Source organism: Mauremys reevesii, linkage group 11 (genome assembly GCF_016161935.1).
Source record: "Mauremys reevesii isolate NIE-2019 linkage group 11, ASM1616193v1, whole genome shotgun sequence".
NCBI classification, from domain to species: domain Eukaryota; kingdom Metazoa; phylum Chordata; order Testudines; family Geoemydidae; genus Mauremys; species Mauremys reevesii.
In genome coordinates this window covers 26588504-26612291 of record NC_052633.1, presented here as the reverse complement: position 1 = coordinate 26612291, position 23788 = coordinate 26588504, and the positions used below count along the sequence as shown (strand labels likewise).

The following is a 23788-nucleotide window of genomic DNA, read 5'->3' as shown; positions in this document are numbered from 1 at the left end:
GGCCAAAAGGTTGTTTTGAGGGTGTGCCCGGGGCAACCTACTAGACTATTCCCCAGATCCGTCCTTCCCTGTGTTCTCCAACCGCCTTTCCCTCTTCTTCTCTGCCTGGATGGCTATAACCTCGGACAGATGGGTCCTCAGCACAGTGAAACAAAGTTATGCCGTCCAGTTCCTTTCTACCACTACCCCCCTTCCCCGCTCCTCTTCAAGGACCCCTCTCACAGAGTCTCCTCGTGCAGGAGGTAAAGGGGTGACTACAGCTGGGTGCGGTGGAAGAAGTTCCTCTTTAGTACAGGAACAAGGGGTTCTTTTCCCAGTACTTCTTAATCCCAAAGGCCAAGGGCGGTCTACAGCCCATCCTGGACCTACAAGACCTCAACAAGTACCTAAAGAAGTTAAAGTTCTGCATGGTTTCCCTGGCTTCTATTATCCCCTCCCTGGATCTGGTAGACTGGTATGCCAGCCTCGACTTGAAGGATGCATACTTCCACATAGCGATCTTTCAAGGGCACAGATGCTTCCTCCGGTTTACGGTGGGGCCCCACCACTACCAGTTTGCGGTTCTCCCATTCGGCCTGGCAGCAGCACTGAGTGTTTACCAAGTGCATGTTGGTGGTAGTGGCTTTCTTCAGGTGCCGGAGTATTCAGATTGACCCATACCTCGAGTCCTGGCTCATCAAGGGCAGCTCCAGGTCTCAAGTCCAAAGGGATGATATGGTGGTTCAGGCCACGTGCCACTCTCTGGGCCTACTGGTAAATGACAAAAAGTCGACATTAGTGCCACTGCAGAGGATAGAGTTCATCAGCGTGGTCCTTGACTTGACCTGCACCAGGGTGTTCCTGCCGCTGGAAAAGTTCCACATGTTGACGAACCTCCGCATTCCCTCTGACTACAGCCAGGGTCGCTCTGCACCTCCTGGGTCACATGGCAGCGTGGTCTGCCATGCCAGGCTCCAAATGTGGCTCCTGCAACAATGGCTGGGGATGGTCTATTCCCAGTCCAGAGACCAACTGGAAAAGATCGCTACCATTCCCCAGGCGATACTTACCTCGCTGTGATGGTGGACCAACTGCAGGACAGTCCTGGAGAGGGTTCCATTCGACAACCCCCTCACTCCATCAAGTTGCTGTCAAGATGCCTCAGACCTCAGCTGGGGTGCACACCTCGGCGACCTCCAGACACATGGGATGTGGTCCCCAGAGGAGGCGAAGTTGCACATAAACGTCAAAGAGCTCTGAGCAGTCCAGCTGGCGTGCAGCGTTTTCCTGCCCCACCTATTGGGCAAGGTGGTATGAGTCCTGACAGACAACACAGCCTCAATGTTCTACATAGACAGGCAAGGGGAAGCATGCTCGTCGACTCTTGTCAAGAGGCACTCCATCTTTGGGACTTATGCATCAGCCACAAAATGCACCTGGAAGCTTGTCACTTTCCCAGTGTCAAGAATACGCTGGTGGAACAGCTCAGCAGGGACATCTCTTACCACTAGTGGTCGCTCCATCCAGAGGTAGCCTGCATTATCTTCCAAAGGTGGGGAATTCCCTCAGTGAACCTGTTTGCTACTAGACAGAACAGGGAATGCCACGGTTCTGTTTTTGGCAAGGTCTGAGCAAAGGCTCCCTCTCTGATGCCTTTCTCCTGTCGTGGTTAGGGAGCCTGAAGTACGTGTTATGTCCGATTCCACTCATCAGCAGGGTCCTGGCAAAGATCAAGAGAGCCAAAGCACGGGTTGTCGTGATCGCCCCAGCATGACCTTGCCAGCATTGGTTCAGCATGCTCATGAACCTGGCAGCGGCCCTTCCTTGGCCCCTGCCCAACCGACAGGACCTGCTGTCAGAGGATCACGGTTGGCTCCTACACCCCAACCTCAAGTCTCTCCACCTCTCGGCATGGATGCTGTGTGACTGGAGCGGACCTGTTCAGAAGGACTCCAACAGGTCCTCCTTGGAAGTAGGAAGTCCTCAACCAGACTGACTTACCTGGCCAAGTGGATGAGGTTTTCCCGCTGGGCATCTGAGTGTGGCATCTCTCCCTCGCATTCTTCTGTACAGGCTGTCCTGGACTACCTGCTCCATTTGAGGAACAAGGGCCTGGCACACTCTTCCATTAGAGTGTATCTTGCGGCCATCTCTGGTTTTCACCCGCTGATCCAAGGACAGATGATGTTTTCCCATGACATGATGGTCAGATTTTTGAGAGGGCTTGAGAGACTCTTCCCATGGGTACAGGCTCCTGTCCCCCAGTGGGCTCTTAACTTGATCTTCTGTAGGCTCACTGGCCTGCCCTTTGAGCCACTGGTGGTGGTGACACTGGCGAAACAGGTCTCTGAAATTAAAGCCTTGACCTCAGAACCACCGTACATGGTCTTCTGCAAAGACAAAGTTCAGCTGGGGCCCTGCCCATCCTTCCTGCTGAAGGTGGTATCTACCTTCCTATGAACCAGGACATCTTCCTCCTGGTCTTCTGTCCCAAACCGCACAAGATCAGTGAAGAGAAGCGTCTTCACACCCTGGATGTCTGAAGGGTCCTGGCTTTTACTCAGAACGTACCAAGCCTTTAGGTAGATCAACTCAGCTCTTCATTGCTACAGCAGACAGGATGAAGAGCCTTCCGGTGTCCTCGCAGAAGATTTCCAATTTGATTACCTTGTGCATAAGAACCTGTTACGATCTGGCAGGGGTTCCGCTGCCGCCAATTGTCAGAGCCTACTTGATGAGAGCTCAGGCGTCTTTGGTAGCCTTCCTGGCGCACATCCCTATGCAGGACATCTGTAGAACCACAACATGGTCCTCTGTTCACACGTTTACTGCTCATTATGCCATCACTCAGCAGGCCAGGGACGATGCTGGGTTCAGCAGAGCTGTGCTGCAATCTACGTGTCCGTGAACTCCTGCCCACCTCCAGTGGGTATTGCTTTGGAGTCACCTAATATGGAATGGACATGAGCAAGCACTCGAAGAAGAAAAGACAGTTACCTGTTCCATAACTGATGTTCTTCGAGGTGTGTTGCTCATGTCCATTCCACAACCTGCCCTCCTTCCCCACTGTCAGAGTTTCTGGCAAGAAGGACCTGAGGATGGGAGGAGCCGGTGGCACCCCTTATACCGTGCCCTGTGGGCGCCACTCCATAGGGAACCAGAGCTGGTCCCTTACGGATACTGCTAAGGGAAAAACTTCCGGCACCGGTGCATGTGGTGAGCGCACACATCTAATATGGAATGGATGTGAGCAACACGTCTCGAAGAACACCAGTTACGGAAAAGGTAACTGACTTTTTTTGCATGTAGCCATTGAATGCTTTAGAACAGTGGTTCTCAACCTTTTTGGGCTCAGGACCCATTTGTAAATGTTTATGGCCTGTTGTGACCCAGTAAATAGTCTGTGGGTGGAGGCCCTGGGGTGGTTTTGGTCAGGTCCTGCCCTCTGGGGGGGTGGGAGGGGAGGGTTGGTTCCTGCCTGTCATTCACCCACAGTGGCAGCTCCTACAGGCCCTGGGCTGTGGGGATGTCTGGGCGTGGCTCTCAGATCTGGGCGTTGCAACCTCTGGGGTTGCAGCACCACTCAGGTTTGACCCCATCCTCCTGACTGGACCAAATGCGTGTGAGTGGAGTTGTGACCTGGCTCCTGGTGTTGCAGTGCCACTCACTCAATTTTGGCCTATTCGGACTCCTGTCATCGTGATGCTGGGACCCCAGAGGTGGCAGAGCCAGGAGCATGGAGGCAGGTCCAGCCAGTCTCGTGGGACAGGAGCTGCCACACGACCCTTTGAAACATTGTGGTGATGCACTTTTGGGTCCCAACCCACGGGTTTAGAAACCCTAATTTAGAACATCAATGTGCTAAAGCTGATCAGAAAAGCTATTTGATCTATAACTAAAAGGCCCATACCCTCTGAGTTACTGAAGTCCTCAAATCATGATTTAAAGACTTCAAGGTTACAGAGAATCTACCATTTACTCTAGTTCAAACCAGCAAGTGACCTATGCCCCATTCTGCAGGTAACTCGAGTGACTTACACTTGATTTAATCTTCAAATCAGCCTAGCTCGACTGGGAGTGGTCACACTGCCAAATAACCCCCAAGTAGCACAGAACGATTTGATGAGCCATAAAACATAGTAGCTGTCCCCCAGTGCTTTGCTAGCTTCAGCATCATCAGCATTTGGGCTTCAACTTTCCTTACCTCCCCTTCCACCCGTGAGATAGCTAGGTTGAGTTTAGAGGACCACTTAACAAGAGCCAGAGATTTTTTTTTTTTTGTCTGTGAATGGGAGCTGGGATAGGGGAAACACTTGAATTATAGCTTGAACTGACACTGGAATGAAGACGCCCTAAATGTCAGCAGCCTCTGAGGGCAGACCAAAACAATCACATCTGTGATTAGTATTTGTGTTATGCTGGTGCCTTAGAGATGCTAACCAAGGCTGGGGCAATATTGTGCTAACCACTGCACAGACACAGTGTGAGAGACTGCTTGAAGAGGAGGCAGGTTGAGCTTTTTAAGTGTCAAAATGATTCAGGAGTACATATCCCATTGAAACTCAATGAGAGTTGTGTTCCTAAATCAATCAGGCTCTTCTGAAAATCCCACCCACCAATTGAAATTGATGAGATAGATGAAGGGTGGAAGTGAAATATTATCCCGATTGTACAGAGGGAAATTGAGGCACAGAGAAATCAGTGACCTGTCCCAAATCACATGGGAAGTCTGTGGCAGAGCCAGAAATTGAACCAAGAGTCCCAGTCCAGTGCTCTAACCACAAGATCCATCCTCTCAGATCTGCACGTTATTCTGCTTGTCCATCTGCAGAATTCGAGGTTGTGTTGGGGTGTTTTGTTTTGGTTTCCTCCCTCTCAGATTTGAGCTAGAAAGGCACAATAGGATGTAAATCATTTTGAAATTAAGTTGGGGTTAGAAGTAAGAGTGTTACTTTTTTTCTTTTGATTGATCACAGGCTCGAAAACTTCTTCGAGAACTTAAGCATCAGAAGCGCTGTAAGGAAGCGGCCACAACTATTGCAGCTTATTGGCATGGTACCCAGGTAAGAAAATGCCAGCAAACATTCAGTGTTTGGAGCAAAGGTCCTCCAGAAAAGACAGAGAGAAATGTTGTGAATGGCTTAAACTACTTAACTTCCATTTCACTTTGCTGCGCACATTGTAACAGTTGCAATCTGGAAAACCAGGACATACTTTTATATTTATGGTTTTGTAGTGACTGGTTTCTTTCTCTCTCTCTCCCTCCATTGGGACCTGCAGTAACCTTTTCTGCCCTACACTTTTTCTATAACCCATTTTCAAATACACCACAGGCGCGAAGGGAACTGAGACGACTGAAGGAGGAGGCTAGAAATAAACATGCTATTGCTGTTGTTTGGGCTTACTGGCTTGGATATAAGGTACTTCATGCACACGTTCCATGATTCTTTCGTTACCCAACAACACCCAACTTTAATCAGTAGTAAATAGTGAGGATTAATAACTAATACAAGTGACCTAGTAGATACTAAAGCATGATCCTTGATTTTTCCCATTTCTATTTATGCCACACTTAATAAACCTGGCAGCATCCTAAATGTTTGTCTTGTATATTAGGAAATTCTAAGCATGCCCAGCCAATAGTACTGATTGCTTACTAACAAGTCATTAGAGTGCAGTACGGTCAAGTTAGAAAATGCATTTGAACTAAATGTAAATGTCCCAAGCATGTGTTTTTCTGTTAAGTGCTTGCAGTGACACACATCTTTTAATTGGATTGTATATTCTGTGACCTAAATTAAACAGGCTCCTTTTCAATTCAAAATAGTACATTTTAAAAATGTAAACATCTTTTGTTTATAATTTGTACAAAATCTGAAATCAGTTTTGATTGTTTCTTTGGTTGTGTAAGAGAAATCCAGTATTGCAAATTAAGTACAATATTATGACCCAAATTTGAGAAAATGATGTTAGTATGCAGTTCTCAATTTATGACCCTTGAAAAATCCCAGGAATTCCAGCATCAGCTGTTTGTTTTCAGAAGCGAAGTCCCACTGAAAGATTCTCGCTAATCCCAGGCTGCAGTTTTGGGTTATGTGAACATTTGAAATGTTGTACACTAGGGAATAACGTTGAAACAATTGTTTTAATTAACAAAAACTGTTTATTGGCTTAGAATTTGTATTCGATCAATTAAAATTTTAATATAGCCCAATTATTACTTGGATCCTGCTTTATATATGCTATCAAAACACCTTGCGAGTCAAATGAGGAAAGAAATATCTCTAATTCTAGTAGCATGCTAAAATACAGCAGAAGTACAATGCTGAGCTTGATCTTAGCCATTTTATTTTGTCTAAGAAATAAATCTCTTAGAATGGAAAGGTAACCCTGGGAATCAACATATAAACATCTACAGAATTTAGCTCATAGGAGATCTTTTTATTTCTAGTTTGATCTTCAGGTGTCAGAGTAAACTGTTAAAGCTGTCATCAGACCATATTTACATAAAATAAATTGAGAAAAAAAATTAAGTCTCACTATCTTGTCCTAACTAGGGTAGTATAAATGTTATTTATATTAAAATATACATATTTTAAAAATCATGTTTATTATGGTGCTTGGTATCAATATATTAAACAATTGATTAAATTGTTAATGCCTTAGTGATAAGTCCCTCATGCAAAGTAATAGCTCGGTAGCAGTATTGGCAAACTGATGTAGAGTAAAGATGTATTTTTTAATTAAAAAAGGACATGACAAACAAAAATGCAACGTTAATTCTATATTACAGTACCTAATTAAAATATCTTGCACATTGGTTTATATTTTTATTGTACAATTTAGTAGGGTGTTTTTGTTAAACACGAATCAAATGTATTTAAATAAAAATGTGCTTACCATGCCCTCAGGCATAATCTTAATAGTAACCAATTTAATTTGGCTCATCAGAGTTATAAGAAATGTTCAGTATCTGACAATTTCCTGTCATCTTAGGAAACTCTCTTTTCCTAAGAGGGAAATTAAAGCAGAAGCTTCAGGAGCCATCTATCTCCAGTGATTATTTTTATATTTGTTTAAGTTTTTTTTTTTTTCTTTCAAAAACTGTAGAAATGAGGTAACTCAAATTCCTTCTTCAAAATTCAGGCAGATATTGACTATGCAGTGTCCTTAGCATTAGCATGTCATACACTGAGAATTTGAGTTTGTTACCATCCCAAATTAACTAAAATGTATCCTTTATAAAGGCTTAAATTAATGGAGAATAGCCTTTATTGTTAAATTGGAAGAGTATCCAAAAAGTGCAGCTGGCAAAGATGGGTGTGGATTCACAGTTCCCTCGGTATACTTGACAAGATATAGATACTGCAAGTACATAGCTGTAACTACTATTACTGTTATGTCCTATTCAAACCAATTGAAGCAACTTATTTGTTGGTCTTGTGTCTTTAAATAACTGAACAAATAAATTTACTAATACCTTCTGAATTGTAAAAAGTGTAACTTAACAGAATCTCATGTCTTTATGTATAGTACTTTGGAATTTTGCTTGCCTAAACAAAGACTATAGATGAAATTTATATACCTGTCTCCTTGTTTTGCATGTGATGAAGTCATGCTTTTTGGTGGTATGACATCACAAATGTCTTCATCGTGTGGAGAATCAGAAAGAGAAAGAGATCATTTGCTAGACTGGAGAAAACTATATACTGGAATCTTAACTAAACCCCAGAAATGAAAGTTCTAAATAGTGTGTAAGAAGGATTCTTTTATTTAAAAGTTGTGAGTAGGACCAAAAATAAATCATAATTTAAATTGTTAGAGTTAATCATACTGTGCTCAGGCACTTGTCATTGGAGGAGTGGCGTGTATAGTGTGACTTCAATTATTCTTCACTTTCATAAATATTGCTTTGGGCTTGTAACTGAAGGGAAAGCTTTCCATTAAAATCAAGCGTCAGACACTCAACATTGATGATTTGCAGACATGCATGGCAGACATTACACAAATGTTCATAGCAAATAATGGAGCCTGTGTAATTCTTACCTTTTGTATTAGTGAAGTAGTTTAGAGGCTTGTATTGACCACATTTGTGCCTTAACACCATTTCCACCAATGGTTTATATGCTGTTCTTCCATCTTTCTATATCTTATTCATAAATCGGCTGTTCTGTCTGGGAGGATCTTTTCCCTGGTCATTGTGCTATCTGCATCGGGCTGTCTCTTTTATTCACTATCTAAACATTTTAGGCTCGAAGGGAATTGAAACGCTTGAAGGAGGAGGCTAGGCGTAAGCATGCTGTTGCAGTCATTTGGGCTTACTGGCTTGGACTGAAGGTACTTTCTCAACCACTCCCTTGTGTCAACAATGAACTCAATAAAGTGTGGCATCTACTAACACATAATAAATTATTAATTGTGTGGGATCACTAGCGAGCATGGATCTTAGTTTTGCTTAGTTTTGTCATGGACTTTTTTTATTGAAAAATCCATAATCCAAAAATGTCTGTTAAATGAGACGTGTAAACCTTTTTAACAATTGTGTTACATTTACAGCTGTCTTTAATCTGAATTAATGTTTTATCAGACGTTTGAATTTTCAAGTGGAAGATAAAATGCCAAAAATGTTTTTAATTAAAGGGACACTATCATGGTGGTTGACTTAAAATTTGACCTACGTTGGCAAGGATCCCATCTGGAAAGATTACAAACAAGTATTTTCTTTTCCTGACCTATTCTTGTTACAGTGGGGAGTAGGGTGTGACTATTTGACTGTCATTGCTGCTCATTTTAGACCTACTGATGTATGTGGGATGGCCAAAGTGTGACCTAGAGTTAAGCATAGTGTCCAGTCATTTTCATTTGAGTTGTTTTGATGATGCAGCATTGCATGCTGTGACATCTATTCAGTGGAGGCCAGGCCTTCTTAGAAAAGTCGAATGATTACAATCTAACAATGCCATTTTTTCTATATCCCTCTACATTGAGGATTGGTTGGCAAAAGAAAATACATTTGCAATCTGTAAAGTGTAGTTCTATTCTGTAAATAGACTGTGAAAATGCCATTTTGCGGGCCTCCATGTTTGTGTCACAGTGCTTACCTATCACCTTTTGCTTAATTTACAAGAACAAAGTTTTAAACTGCTGTCCTTGAGCACTTAGATCTGAGAGACCAGATGAGTGTTTTTTGGCTTGATCGTTGTCACCACTAATAGAGATTTTCTCGGCCAAACCGGGATTACACAAGTGTAAATGGGGACAGGTTTCTACAGTTGAAACTTTGACAGTTCTGTTGGTGATGCATAAGTCATAACTCTTCAGAGGTGTGCTATTGTGTGCTAACATGGATAAAATGTAGTGAAAACTTATTGTCACTAAATTAAATGTGACTCATTATATATATGGGAAGGAGAGCAGGGGATATGAAGATGCCATTTTTAAGAAGTCACTCTTCAGATTAGAATCATGCTTTACTGCTGTCAAGGTAGGTCAGTTTTTATGATTAGAAACCAAGAGAATGTCCCTTCTAGGAAGTCAAGAACACTGCTGTATATTGAGCATCATTTTTTAAATGAAAACTAACTTTAATAAAGCCAAAACCTTTAACATGTTATATGACAAGGGCATGCCTTTGTCTGTATATGCTATGGATCTGAAGGGTTTATTTCTAGCAGAAATGGACTCATCTAATGGACTCATTCTTTGGAATATGAATACACGCTGTGAGTTCCATGGCAAGATCCTAGCTATGTATAATCATTTCTACACCAATGCTGTGTGATTTGTTTGCCTGGTTAGATACCTATTTTCTTCCAACATGTTTGTAGAGGGAAGCTTTTGAGTTAACAGCTTTTAAATCAAAGCACTTTCACCTATTTGAATCATGATCATTAGTATTTTGAAAAATAGAGCTGGATCAAGATTTCTTTCTTTTTTTCTTTCTTTAGTTTATAGTAAATACATGGGATTTTAATAGCATTTACAGTACTTCCCAGATTTGGGGTTCTCTAGTACTGATCTGCTAAGGAATTATATTATTGCTGGCTTTCCTACTGTGCCAGGAGGAGGGGAGAGAGTGAGTGTGTGTGTTACAGTATTCTCATTAAAAACTAAGCTTACACAGACGACTGCTCATAAAGAGTAATAACAACTGTGTTTTTAAGGAGTGCCAGCTAGAACTCGGTGAGATTTGGGACCCGTGTATTACAAGGAAGTCACCTTTTTAATATTTTTCAGTGAATGTTGTCAGACTGGGATTGAAGGTGTTAATCTGTTTATAGGTGGATAATATCCATTGCTAACGTGCCAATAGTGGTTGTGTGCTAGTTAGAGAGGGCTAAACCTTAACAGCATAAGGAAGATATAGGTTTTACTGAACATTTCAGCAATTCATTAAAAAAAATCCCATGTACAACTAAAGGGAAAAAATCCCTTATTAACTGAAGAGGAAAAGAAAAATGTGAACGGAGAAAGTTTGGAAAGAATGAAGCACTTTAAATACTGTTAATGCTGTTAACGTATCTCAGTAATGTGTGATTAAAAAGGTTTTTTTCCCCTCCTAATGTTGGTTTTTTTTCCATGAGAACATTTGAGAAATTCTTCTTTTCAAAATGGTGGCTTAGAGTCGAGCTGTGTGAGAAACTCAGGACCAGAGAGAGGGCTGGTGGCATGGGGCTATGTGAACCTTTTGTGTTTTGACTAATGTGGGTTTTCACCCCCTGGCTTTCACTTTGGTTTTGGTTCAGATGAATCCAAGAACACTATGCAAAATTTGCCAAAACCACTGAGCTTGCTGTGTGGAAAAGTATGCAAGACCATAGCCGTTTTTCCTGATTTCCACTAAAAATTTTAACAGGTTTGCTTCTAACTCAGCCAAGGCATGCAAAAAAGTTCATGAATTTCAGCTAACTTGTCACGAATTTTGGGCATTTCATAAAAGTCCAAATAAGGTGTGTTGTCTCAATTTTGTTTTCAAGTGTGTAATAGTTGGAGAGGTTAGTGGTAGTAGCAGAGAGAGGTAGAAATTTCTCAGTTTTCTACCTTAGAGTTGCTTTAAAAATCACATGTATAAAGTACACCGCTACCCCAATATAAGGCTGTCCTCGGGAGCCAAAAAATCTTACCACGTTATAGGTGAAACCGTGTTATATCGAACTTGCTTTGATCTGCCGGAGCGCTATATCGGGTCGCATTATATCGGGGTGGAGGTGTAGTATCGGAAATCTCCTCTAAAAGTGGCTTTTAATGATTACTCATGATTTTTTCTGCTAAATTTTATTTCATGCATCTGACCCTAAGCAAAATTAATCTGTTTTCTCTGCTTCTTTCACAATCACCAGTAATTCATTTTCCTGATATTTTTTTAAGAGCACTTGTATGAAAAATTTGATGTTTAGTACTTTCCTTCTGAATTCACTTTAATTAATGTTTATCATTATCTCTGTTTATTTAGGTTTATAAAATACACACATCAAAAAACCTCCAAGTGCATGTACAGAAAAAAATCCTCCCATCAATTAACAAAATAATTCACAAATTGACCCAGTGGCAATTGAGTCAATAAAATCCTTATCACTAAAAGAGCTCCACTCTCTTTATCCCAGGCTTACAGCTGTGAAAATATTTTCAATATGCAATCAACTTAATCATATTTGACAGTTGTAAAGATAATGGAAAGTCCTCTGCTTTTTTTTTTTACAGTATCACTTTTAATATAGTTCTTTGCAGCTTTAGGCAACTTTTATCTTTGTCTGTAACCTATTTCCCACATCTTGAGTGTGCCTGATTTTTCTGTTGTTTCCATTGGCCACGCTCGTAACTTCACTTTTCACTTTTCACTTAATGTACAATGTGTTGTTAAAACCATTTATGGATAAATGTTAATTTATACATATTCACTCTGAAGGCTTGTTTAATGTTTCAGGTCCGTAGAGAATACAGGAAATTCTTCCGCGCCAATGCTGGAAGGAAAATTTATGAATTTACACTTCAGAAAATTGTAAGTACCTGTATACATTATAGGTTAATATAAAATTTTGTTTTCTAGCATAGTCAGAAGTGTTAGCTGCATGAGTGCCTTAATATTTGTAAAGGAGTCGTCATACTACAGAGGTGATAGCATGACTATTTAGTTCTTTATGTTGTAAAGAAGGGATATTAACATGTTTTGAATTTAAGGACATGGGCAGCCTACACCTAAAGCAGCATCAGCATTTCTCAGTAAATTTAGCCTCCCAAACTTGTGAGCAGGCTTAATAAATGTGGGAGTTGCAGTTGAATAACAACACTTACTGTTGAAGAGCACCTGTCATTTCTAGCTTGTTTCGGTATCTTTACTGGTTGAGATGAATAAAACATCTTGCTTTAAATTTATCACAGATGCAAAAGTACTTCTTGGAAATGAAGAATAAGATGCCTTCTTTATCACCAATAGACAAAAACTGGCCAGCAAGGCCTTACCTCTTCTTGGATTCAACTCACAAAGAACTGAAGAGGATTTTCCACTTGTGGAGGGTAGGGTACATTTTGGTCATATGATTTGAGTGCCTCAGTTTTGTTTATGGAGGATGTATTTTTAGGAAATATTTGCTACAGTGTTGGCCACTAATTTTTTTGCATAAACTTTGTTTTTATCATTGTGTTTGGCCTTCCAGACATAACCATACATTATCTAGTCCTTTCAATGGTTGGGGAAAAAAAGAGTAAAGTGTATTGCTTCTCCTCCCCCGGGATCTCAATTTAATATGAGGTGAATATGCATAACTGGTCGCTTATAATACTTATGTTCATATCCAGGACTGGTGTTCGCTCAGTTTAAAACTGGAAATACTCAGTGGAATATTATGCATGTGAACTGTGGTTAGCTGAAATTTGTTTTGGACCTGTTAATGGAGAAAATGGCAAGAATCTATTTAAGTGCTGACAAGACACTTTGTGAGCACTCAGCATCCATAATGATCTCTTTGCAACTATGCCATTTTCTGCAAATTGTCAAGAAGAAAGATTCTCTTGTAACCTTTTAACATGGTAAATTGGGAACATGCTGAATTCTGCAAACAGATCTAAATTCTCCAGCCGCACTTTGATAGTTATGTATATTTGTGTATGTGTATTAATAACTATTGGTAATTATTTGATGTTGTTTATATTCTAAATTGTGTTTGCTTACAGAAAGTTGAGTTAATGCTGGAAGTAGGGGGCCCCACTCAAAGCAACTCCAGGATGAAACATTTACAGCAATACAGTTCTGCCTGCTAAAAGGAACAGCCGGATCCTGATTATTGTATCAGTTATGTAAAGTGGCTGTGTTGTAGTACATCATACGGGGGGAAAAAAAAGGGCAACCCCCCCCCAACAAAAAATACACTGAGGACACCTGTGAAGCTTTGTTCTTGTGAACTCCTACAGAGGAGTACGGTTGGGATTTTAGCTGACAGTACAGTCAGCTGACCATATATACTTAAATGAAATACTTTCTTTAAAATCATCTCTGTGTCTAATATAATGCAGTGGTGAGTAAAGCAGGCAAAGGCTGACGTGCCTCAGCTAGTGGTTGCTGTGTTACCATGGCATGTAGGGATGGAGTTGAGTCACTCCAGAAATATACTAAGAATGTGTATCTTAAGCAATAAGTGAATAGTAATCAGTGATGGCTGCTGCATTAAAGCAGATTTCAAAGAATGATTTATGATTCCTCTAAAATGTCATGTGTTGTAGTGTAAAAAGTACAGAGACCAGTTCACGGATCAACAGAAGCTTATATATGAAGAAAAACTGGAAGCCAGTGAACTTTTCAAGGACAAGAAGGCTTTATATCCAGCCAGGTAATGAGTTATGGTACCACTGCTCACAGTGTAAAAGAAAAATAATCTGCACCCATACTGCTTGTTGTGGATGTTTTTTGTGGACCAGTTTGCTAATCCTAAATGCCTTGAGAATTTTTTGTTTCTGGATTACTGGCTTGATCAAAACATGGAGGTCTCGTAGTTTATTTTGTCAGTTTTACACAGTGAAATCAATTTGCTTCTAAATTCAATGTTAAACTGCTGATTTTTGATGGTGTTCTGTTAGAATCATTATACCCAGAAACTGCCACCAGTTTTGTCAATGTAAACACTGAGGACTGTTTTCATGTGCCAAGACCCTAAATGTAGCAGAAAGAATGTTTCTTTGCGTAATTAAACATTTAGCGAACCTGCATAAGGGGACTGGATGCCTCCTTCTCGTGCCTTGCTGATCTGGCAGTGAGTGCCACAACAAATAGCCACGGAACAAGGTGAAGGGGTGGAATTAACAATCTCACTCACAAATGAGGAAAAGGCCTTGGAGCCCACACTCTGCGCGAAGCTAAGTAGCCTACATCCCACATGAGAGAGAGCAACCAGTGGAGTCCACTACTCCCTCCCACCATCCCCAGCGATACCAAGCCATGGCTTGGCTACTCCATAGCCGAGCATACAATACACATTGGCGCTAAGGATCCCATCTCCCAGCCCTGCAGTAACACGGTGCAGATTCATTATGATTAATTATTTGTATTACCCTAGCATGAAAGTGCATTAGTTATGGACCAGGACATGACTGTTCTAGGTGCTGTACAAATACAGAATAAAAAAAGATGGTCACTGCCCCAGGTAGCTTACAATCTAAGTGTAAGAGAAGGCACAGCAGATAGATCCAGGGGAAGAGTACAAGGAAACAAGGAGGCAGTACTGGTCAGCTTGATAGGCAGTGGTCCGCAGCGCACTAGCAGCATAACCGTTAAGTTTTTTGGAGGTGTCACCACAAAGGAGAGTTTGAAGGAGGGGGCTTTGTGGATGTTTACAGGGATCTCCTCCCCACCATGTGGGGCAGCAGGACAGAGCATGAAAGTGGTTGTTTGAAAATGTAACAAGTGGGGGATGGAGGCTGGCATCATGGTCTGCTCAGAGACAGGCATCAACCTTTAGATAGTGAATGAGAGATGACAGGGAAGGTGGGTATCCACACTTGAGTTGTGCGGGAGTGGCATTCCAGTACTTCCTCTGGTCCTGGGCCAGGCAGCTCCTTTCTGTCTCTGGCTGCAGGCTGTCATCTGAGCCGGCAGGTGCCGGGGGTTGGGCACTCAGCATGAAGGGAGCCGGGGCGCTGCAGGCAGGACTGGGTGGGGGAGCTCAGGAGATGGAGCTGCTGGGAACCTGAGGCAGAACAGGAGCCAGGCAATGTTGGGAGTTGGACTGCAGAGTCTCCACAGGGTCCTGGGCATAGGTAGCTGGAATATCTGTTGTGGAAACTGGCACACATTAGCAAGAGAAGAGGAGATATTGGGGAGGGGAGAGGTGGAGACAGGACAGGCTCTGCAGAGAGTTACCCCCTGCTCCCCAAACTTCCCCACTGCCCTTATCTTCCTAGTCCCCCCCCCCCACCGCCAGTAGCCCCCTGCTCCCCACTGCTCACTCCTGTGGCCTCCCACTGCCCTTCATTCTGGCCTTTTTTTTTTTTTTTAGGACTCTCTTGTTCTGGTGGGGATAGGTTGTGAAGTAGGTTGCTTGAAAGTAAAGACAAGTGGCTTATGTCTGAGGCAGCAAAGAAGGGAGTAGCCAGTGGAGGGCTGTAAAGAGAGGAGTGACAAGGTCAAAGAGACAGGCTAGGAAAATGATCTTTGCAGCAGCGTGTAGGCCTTTCTCACTTGTTCAGGATTTGGACAATAGGAAGCAAACAAAAATACTTGCTGCTAACAGATTTGCTGTGGTCATTATTTAAGCTTAATTGATGCTAAAATATTAATGAAAAAAGTAAGCAGTGTTGGAATGTGAGGACTAGGCAATTTTGTAGTTAAGCATGTTAAGAAATATCTTTCAATGCTGAAACTTGTAAAGCTTTTTATCTTCCCAAGGCCACATTTGTTTGGCAATTATTTCTATTCCAGAGACTCTGTCTACTCAGTGATAGTGTCTAGGCTTGCTAAAATCTTACATATCTCTACAAATACTCTTATCAGTATTTCAGACAGGTAGAGGCCTGAAAATGCCAGGGAATTTCTGATGAGTCTCCAGTTGGTGCTATCTGCCCAGTTAACATTGCTCAAGTAATTGCAAGAATGTCTACATTTTTCTTTGGGCTGCAGACATATTTGTGTTGTATGCAATAAAGCAGATAAAAATCAGTTCTGAGGCTCTTTAAAGAAGCTTGATTTAAATTTAAGTTTTATGATTGGAGCTGAGAAACTAGAAGTTCAGTTTTCAGTGGAAACAAACCTTGTGGTGTGTCTTATTTTTGTATAAGAGTAGCTTGTGTTAGACTGTTCTCTCCAGCCTGCTAGTCAGAATCTGAATGTGGAGAGATTTCTTGTTTGAGCAGTGGGGAATTGATTAAATGAAAGCCAATGCCCATTGTAATTAAATCTTCAACTCATGGTTCAGCCAGAATCCATATTTTATATTTTCAACCAAAATGCTTCCTAAATTCAGAATGAAATGAAACCACACTGATTAAAGACTTACAAAACATTTTCAGCTAATTTGTTTGTGTGGCAGCAGAGAGAAGGAAGTGCTAGTGTTTCTTGAAAACTTGTTTGGTTAAATATACTTCTTGTGCAGCTCTGTTGCCTGAAGCAGGGCTTGAAAATCTTACCCAGTACTTACTAACTTAAGAACCTAGACCAATTAAGTCCACTAGCCAGGGTGAGAAAATGTGGTCTTCGAAGGTCCCCAAATTGACACTACCTGCATTTTAGAAGCATACAACAGTTGTGTGTTAATGGGAAAGGTTATCAGCAGCCAACAACTTTATATTTAATACATTTAAAAATACGTTACTTGTAACATCTCTCTTGCTTTTCTTATACTTCCTTTTCATTCCAGGCTTCGCTCAGTCTTACTCCTTTCTTTCATATAATAGATCCTGGAATATCTTTTTCTTCACTTTATTTAAGTGTCTGTACCAGTTCTTTCTATTTCTCTTAACAATAGAGGAGGAGATCAAAAAACTTTTTTTTTTTTTTACACTCTTTCCCACTCCTGGAAAAAGTGGAGGCTGCCATATTTCTGTGAGGGTGCTGTCCTTGGATCCTGGTTGGCACATCCATTTTTTTTATGTCTGCCTCCAGCCAATAGACGACTGCCTGTGGAACTTAGAAATCCCTTTTGTGCTGCAGGACGGAAGAAGCAGTGTTCACTATATCTCTGGTTGTGATGCTTCTCATGTAGGAACAGTTCAAGACTGAAGAATGCAGTATTATGCATTAAAATGTACAGTTGAGGTTTTGGAAGTCAGAATGCTGTCAGATAGAACTAAATAGGAGATAGATCCAAATCTGGCGTATATTCATGGAGAGATTTGCAAAGGCACAGAGGACTGGTAAGCACCCAACTCCCATGAAAATCAATGGGAGTTGAATGCCTTACAAATTGCTTTAGGCCCATTGGAAAATACCTACCTAAGTGCTGAGACTGGGATATTTTATATATTCTTGTGTTAAACATCATGCAACTAATGAAGTTCTATGGTGGGAAAGTATATGCAAGTAAATACAATACCCATGAATAAGGTCTTTGGGACTGCCATTGGCACCAATCCACCATTGTAAAGCCTGCACCAGAATGTTCTGGGATTTTTCACTTGTGCCCAAAGGTCAAATTTAACTTGAGTGTTTCTGTATTGTTTTGTCCTTCCATAGTGTTGGGCAGCCATTCCATGGGGCTTACCTGGAAATCAGCAAGAACCCCAAGTACAAAAAACTCAAAGATGCTGTGGAAGAAAAGATCATTATTGCTGAAGTTGTGAATAAAATCAATAGAGCTAATGGGAAGGTAATAAAATAGCACTGTTTAATCCCAAAGGGCATTCTGATGTGATAGGTCTTGTTGTAAATTAACATATAGGGCAATTTTATTTTTCCCCTCAATGATTCTGAAGGTAATAAAATGCTTATTTATTCAGTTTTCCTATCTGTAAAATGGGGATATTGATGCTTACCTCACATGCAAAGCATTTTGAGCTCTATTGATGAAAAGTGCTGCATAAGAGGCAGGTATTATTTATTAATTGAAGGTAATTTCTTTCATAACTGTTCTTATTAAATTATCTATTTTAGACGGTGGAAGTGTGGAATTCTTTTAGGATAAGTATGTTTCTAATGTCCAAAAAATGTTGTTTAGAAAAAATAATGCTTAGCTGTGTATTAGGAGAATAGTTCTGTGAGATGATAGCAGAGGACAACATGCCGTATATACTCGTTCATAAGCCGAATTGAAGGAAAGGGAAGCACCAGAGAAGGGGGTCGGCTTATGAACGGGTATAGAGAAGGAGAGGTGGGACACAGTCCCTCCCCCCAACAGAGGCAGCACAGCCAGCAGAGCCAGAAAGGAAGAGGTAGGGCCAGAGTCTCTCCGCTTCTGGCCACGCTGCTCTCCCACCAGCCTCCGAAACAGCTGCAACTCTGGGGCTGGCAGGCTGTGCCGCTCGGCTCCGCCCCCCAGAGCAGGCTGTGACCGCTCCGCCCGGTCTGGGCCACCAGAGCAGGCTGGGTTGGGAAGAGTAAGGTGGGAAGGGATGGGTTGGGGAGAGTGTGGGGGGTTGCGGGCTAGGGGTGGGTTCATGTGGGGGGTGGTCACAGGAGTTACTCCTCTGACTTCTGGCTTCTCCCCCCCAAAAAAATTTCCCCACCAGTTGCTGTCCCAGCCTGTCAGGGTAAGCAGCTGGCGTGCCAGGAAACTTTGTTTACTTAGGTTTACCTCCGTGCCTGCAGACACTCGAGGTAAACAAACCATCTCGGCCCACCAGCAGCTTATCCTGATGGCCCGGGAGCCAAAGTTTGCTGACCCCTGAATTATAGGGTCGGCTTATGAATGGGTCATAAACATTTTCCACTTTTACTTATCCATCTTGCGGGGGTCGGCTTATAAACGAACTGGCTTATGATAGAGTATATACGGTAGTATTTAAAATACATGAGCATTTTGGTACATAGTGTGTGCACACAAATATATATACTTGATACTGCATTTACTCTGCACCCAAAATTTATGTTGATTTCAGTAGACATTTGCAGTGCACAAGGAATGAAGAATCATGGTTATTCTCATTTATATATGTATTCTGACTTTCCATTTTCAGATTGTACATCTATAAACTTACAATTAAAAACATTGTATTTATACATGTAAGCATAGGGGGCAAAATGAAGAACTGGAGGTGCATTAGGCTTTTGGCTCGATAAGAAGGCAGTTAAGTAAAGGTGACCACATTTTCAGAGATGTTGATCAAACTGCAGCTCCTGCTGAACTTAAAACACTCAGGTTTGAAAATTTGAGCCACAGTTCTTAGTTGTATGAACTGTTTGTTTTCTTAATGGTTACTCTGTTGTAGAGTCTTCATCTCTGTGTGTTTGAATAGATAATGTTTTTCATTTTCTCATTTTACAGTGTGCATCCAGGATTTTCTTGTTAACAAAAAATAATGTCCTCCTTGCTGATCAAAAGTCCGGACATATCAAGTCAGAGGTCCCTCTGGGTGATGTTACTAAAGTGTCCATGAGCTCTCAAAATGATGGCTTTTTTGCTGTGCACCTCAAAGAGGTAGAGTTTAAATCTGTAATAAATTATCAAGCAAATTTATACTGTATGAGAAGAAATTATTTTAAATCATTAATTCTTGTGGTGTTAGCATATAGGGTTAAAACAGCTGTCTAAACCTTTGCCACATCTATGAAGTGGTAGGTTTAAGATTACTAAAGACCAGGTAGTGGAACTGTTAAATAATGGGTGACAGTTCGCTTGTGAAAATGAGACCTAGTGATTTGCTTCAGCCTTTTCAGGGTTTAGACTTTTTCCATTTGTAAAATGGCCCTTTAGTCTGGTTTTTATTCATAGTGAAGGCTTGTCCTTAGCTTTTTAACCCCTCGTATAGCTTTCCCTGACTCTTCAGTGTAACTGAAGTATAATGAACAGATTAGTAAATGTGTTTCTGCTCTTTAGGGGAAGTAGGAAGTTTAAATTAAATATCATCCCCTTTTTTTCTTCTGAAAAAATGTATTAACTTCTATACCTAGGCTTCTAAAAACTCGTTAAAATATTTTTACCACATTTTTATTGTTCACTTCATCTTACTCTCTGCATTCTTCATCACTAACTTTACCATTCATCCCCTTGATGGGCGCTCGAAGAAATTTACATTATTATATCACTAATTTAGTTACCAATCTAAAAGAATCTACACGTACTTTTGTTTCTCTTCACTGTTTGTAGAACCCTCTTAAAAACCTGTTCTGTCAGCATTTTTCTTTCTTAAATGGAGCTGATAGCCTAGTTGTTTTGTTGAACAAATTCAATTCATATAGTGCCCTGTCATGCCAGAACATCTTTTTCTGGGTGCTAGTATCAACAGTTGATTTCAGTTCCTATGATATAGTGTGAATTGCTGTGATATAGCCAGCAGAGGGAGACTCAAACAGTACATTTCTGTAGGATCTACAGAGTTTAGTGGCTTTCCTTTGGGTTGAGTGGGAACCTACCTTGATAGTTAGAATCCCATGGAGCTTTCTCATCAGATTCTAACAGGTTTAAGATTGGTTCATATTTGAAGCCCAAAACTTGGATGGCGTTCCTTTTTAACTTCGATGTCAAAATACTGGCACTTGGTGGTGACAGGAAACCTCCTTGCCACCCTGTCTTGCCCAGTGGTGTGCTTTACTGGTATTTGTTTCTTATGTTTTGCATTGTGGGGGGTGGCATAGGAAGGAGGGGTTCTAAAGTCTGCTTACCTATATAAAACTCTACAGTATTCCTGTGAGTATATTTGTGCTGATACTAACTACATTTCTTTCTGTTTCAGGGCTCAGGAGCAGCTGGTAAAGGGGATTTCCTGTTCAGCAGTGATCACCTTATTGAGATGGCCACCAAGCTTTACCGCACAACTCTCAGCCAGACCAAACAGAAGCTCAACATCGAGATTTCTGATGAGTATGTTTATTTTTTGCTTGTTTTTAAAAGGACATTTCCTTCAGTGCAGCATGCTGATAGGTTCATCAGTCAAAAATGTAACCTTGGATAAACAAGCTTTATGTAACTGGGATTTTTTTCTGATGACAGAAAAATAACTTGTAATTAGGGTTTCCAGTTTTCTGTTTCTATCTGTGTTCATTTCCAGTATTCATTTTTGGCTATTTTAGAGCCTTGAAACTTAGTAGAGAAATTCTTTGTTTTTAGGTTTGTTTGAAATGAGATTATACATTTGAGCAGAAATCCTATTTCATTATCAGTGAAATTAAATAAAAACAAATTAAATTTAAAACCATGTTTTACTTGTATAGATTTATGTTTTCACACTGTGTGTAAATCACATACATAAGCAGCTTTACATGCTGCTACTATGTGTGTCCAAATAATGAATCATGGAGAACATGACAGGAAACAATACAGGCTGTAATTGACAGAGACAAAACATTAATAGGATGTCAGTTCATCTGAAAGATCTTTTACCTTCTTTTCAGTGTATGTTACTTCAAATTCCTGTTGATGTTTAATCAGTTGTTTGTGGCAGAAAACTGGAATCTCCAATTATAAATTGTGTCCATTGAGTTCTGTTTCATGTTTTGGTCTCTTGGGTAAGATTCAGATTATCAATGTTATAAGCATGGAGTAAAGTTGCCTTGTAAATTAGCTTTTATTGATTAAGTGCAAGGTCTGTTAAGAAATAGATCACCAGTTGTTTTGGGACTTAAGGCCTGATTCTGCCACATTTGCTCATGTGGAATAGAAGCATACTCTGTGAGTAATGCCACAGATTACAGTGGGACTGCTCATAGAGTAAGGTACTGTTCCTTTTGAATAAAGGAAGCAGAATCTGTCCTTTTTTCTTCAAGATGTGTGTCCCTGTGGGTGCTCCACTTCAGGTGTTGGTGTGTCCCGGCGCCGTTGATCAGAGATCTTCGGTAGCAGTGCCCGGTTGGGCCGCGCGTGCGCAGGTGGCATCTCGCGGCATCGTTGAAGTCTGTTTGGCGCATGCGCGTTTCAACCCCCTCAGTTCCTTCTCAGCCGTCCTTGACTGAAGATGGAACTCGGGGCAGTGCTGAACCTCTTCCCCTATTTTGAGAGAAAATTAGTTTTATTTAGATAAAACCTCTCCAGTTACTACCCTACCTTTAGATAGATGTATAGAGCTCACTAAAAACAAAACAAACCCCCACCTCCCCTCCAAAAAAAACCCCCTAGCTTTTCTTAACCCCTCTTCCCCCTTTGGGAGTGAACTCCGCTATGGTCTTGTTCTTAGACCTTCTTCAGTGGGCCACATTAAAGATGCTGGCGTCTCCTGGTTTAAAAAATGCTACTCTTGCAATAACCTCATACCATGCTTGGACGGACATTCCTGGTGTGTCAAATGCCTCAGTGAGACACAAGTCCCAACTATGTGCGTCCACTGCAATAATCTAAAAAACAGACCTCTCAGAGACCTGCATTTTAAAGATGATTCTTATGGAGAAATCCCTCCAACCTGATTTGGAGATGGGCAGAACAAAACCCTCTCCTAGGTGCTCTCCGACCACGTTGGAACTGACCAGGAGCCTGGCACCACCCTCTCAAGGGACGAGGAAGAGAGCCTCGACCTCCATAGACAGGGAACCGGGCACAAAGAAATGGTCCCCAACTAGGTCCTTGCCAGCGGTGCTGACTGCCTCAGGGGTCAGCACCTGCGACATTCCCATCACCTCTGCACCAGGCATATGGTGCAGAAATGTAAGGAGTCAAGACCGCATCATGGCCAGGTCTCCTCCCTGGCACCACAGGTGCCAGCACCCATGCCAGAGTCTGTGCCATCTGTGCAAAGAGCCCCAGCACTGGCGACTCCCCTGGCACCGGACACCATCCGGCACTGGCTGCTGGTGCTGCCATGGGACCACCGGCACCAGCCAAGACCAAAGAAAGCAGCTTCTGACTAAATTCTCGGTGCCGCACGCTCTGGCACAGACACAATTTCTAACGCATCAAGACATCACAGTGGATTTGCCTCTACTCGGCACCGAGGGCTCACCCTTGATCCTGCCACCCTCTCCTACTGAAAACTCTATTTTCACAGACAGTGATGACGATGACCACGGAGACGCAGTCTTTTCTCCATCCGACTCTCTTCCACCACAACAAAGACCACCTCACAGGAACATGCATTACAAGGACCAACCCTAATTCCCATGGTTTGCTACACCAAGGATGGGACCTCAACTACCATGCCCCATGAAATGGGCACCGTGGGACCCATCGGCACCCTATAAAGCCCACTACTCCTGCACCTCCTCACCCCATAGAGTGCAGATCTGCTGTCCACCTGGATCCCCAACGCCATCAACATCTAGAGCCCTTGAGGCAGGGGCGGCTCTAGACATTTTGCCGCCCCAAGCAGGGTGGCATGCCACGGGAGGTGCTCTGCCGGTCGCCGGTCCTGTGGCTCTGCTGGACCTCCCGCAGGCGTGCCTGCAGAGGGTCCGCTGGTCCCCCGCGGCTCCAGCGGACCGTCCGCAGGCACGCCTGCGGGAGGTCCACCGGAGCTGACTGCCGCCCTCCCGGCGACCGGCAGAGCGCCCCCTGCAGCTTGCCGCCCCAAGCACGCGCTTGGCGTGCTGGGGTCTGGAGCCGCCCTTGCCTTGAGGATCCACGTGAGGAAGTGGAAGAAGAGCCCGCACCTGACATGGAGTTGCCAAACACAACTCCCCTTTTTTGCCTAATGAAGCCATCATGCCACCCCCGCCAAATATGACAGACGGCTTGAAGCAGTTTCAGGAATTATTTAAGAGGGTTGCAATCAGCCAGGGCATTCCATTGGAGGAAATACAGGACAG

The 23788-nt window shown here is 42.2% G+C and overlaps 1 protein-coding gene and 1 long non-coding RNA gene across 5 annotated transcripts in view; one reads left to right on the top strand and one right to left on the bottom strand.

Annotated features, from left to right (window-relative positions):
- Window positions 1-23788, top strand: part of MYO1B (myosin IB) — a 180812-nt gene that overhangs the window by 144267 nt on the left and 12757 nt on the right. For 2 of the 4 annotated variants that reach the window (XM_039494198.1, XM_039494199.1), the window contains exons 22-30: window positions 4956-5042; window positions 5313-5399; window positions 8230-8316; window positions 11903-11977; window positions 12358-12492; window positions 13696-13802; window positions 17636-17768; window positions 19383-19535; window positions 20791-20918. In XM_039494198.1, the coding sequence (XP_039350132.1) occupies window positions 4956-5042; window positions 5313-5399; window positions 8230-8316; window positions 11903-11977; window positions 12358-12492; window positions 13696-13802; window positions 17636-17768; window positions 19383-19535; window positions 20791-20918 (992 nt within the window). The remainder of the gene's footprint in view (window positions 1-4955; window positions 5043-5312; window positions 5400-8229; window positions 8317-11902; window positions 11978-12357; window positions 12493-13695; window positions 13803-17635; window positions 17769-19382; window positions 19536-20790; window positions 20919-23788) is intronic. The other 2 variants (XM_039494200.1, XM_039494201.1) reach the window with 2 other exon arrangements.
- The window catches only part of LOC120374469, a 43897-nt gene continuing 41602 nt past the window's right edge, over window positions 21494-23788 (bottom strand). Inside the window, exon 4 of the long non-coding RNA XR_005586120.1 lies at window positions 21494-22040. This is a non-coding gene — a long non-coding RNA (uncharacterized LOC120374469). The remainder of the gene's footprint in view (window positions 22041-23788) is intronic.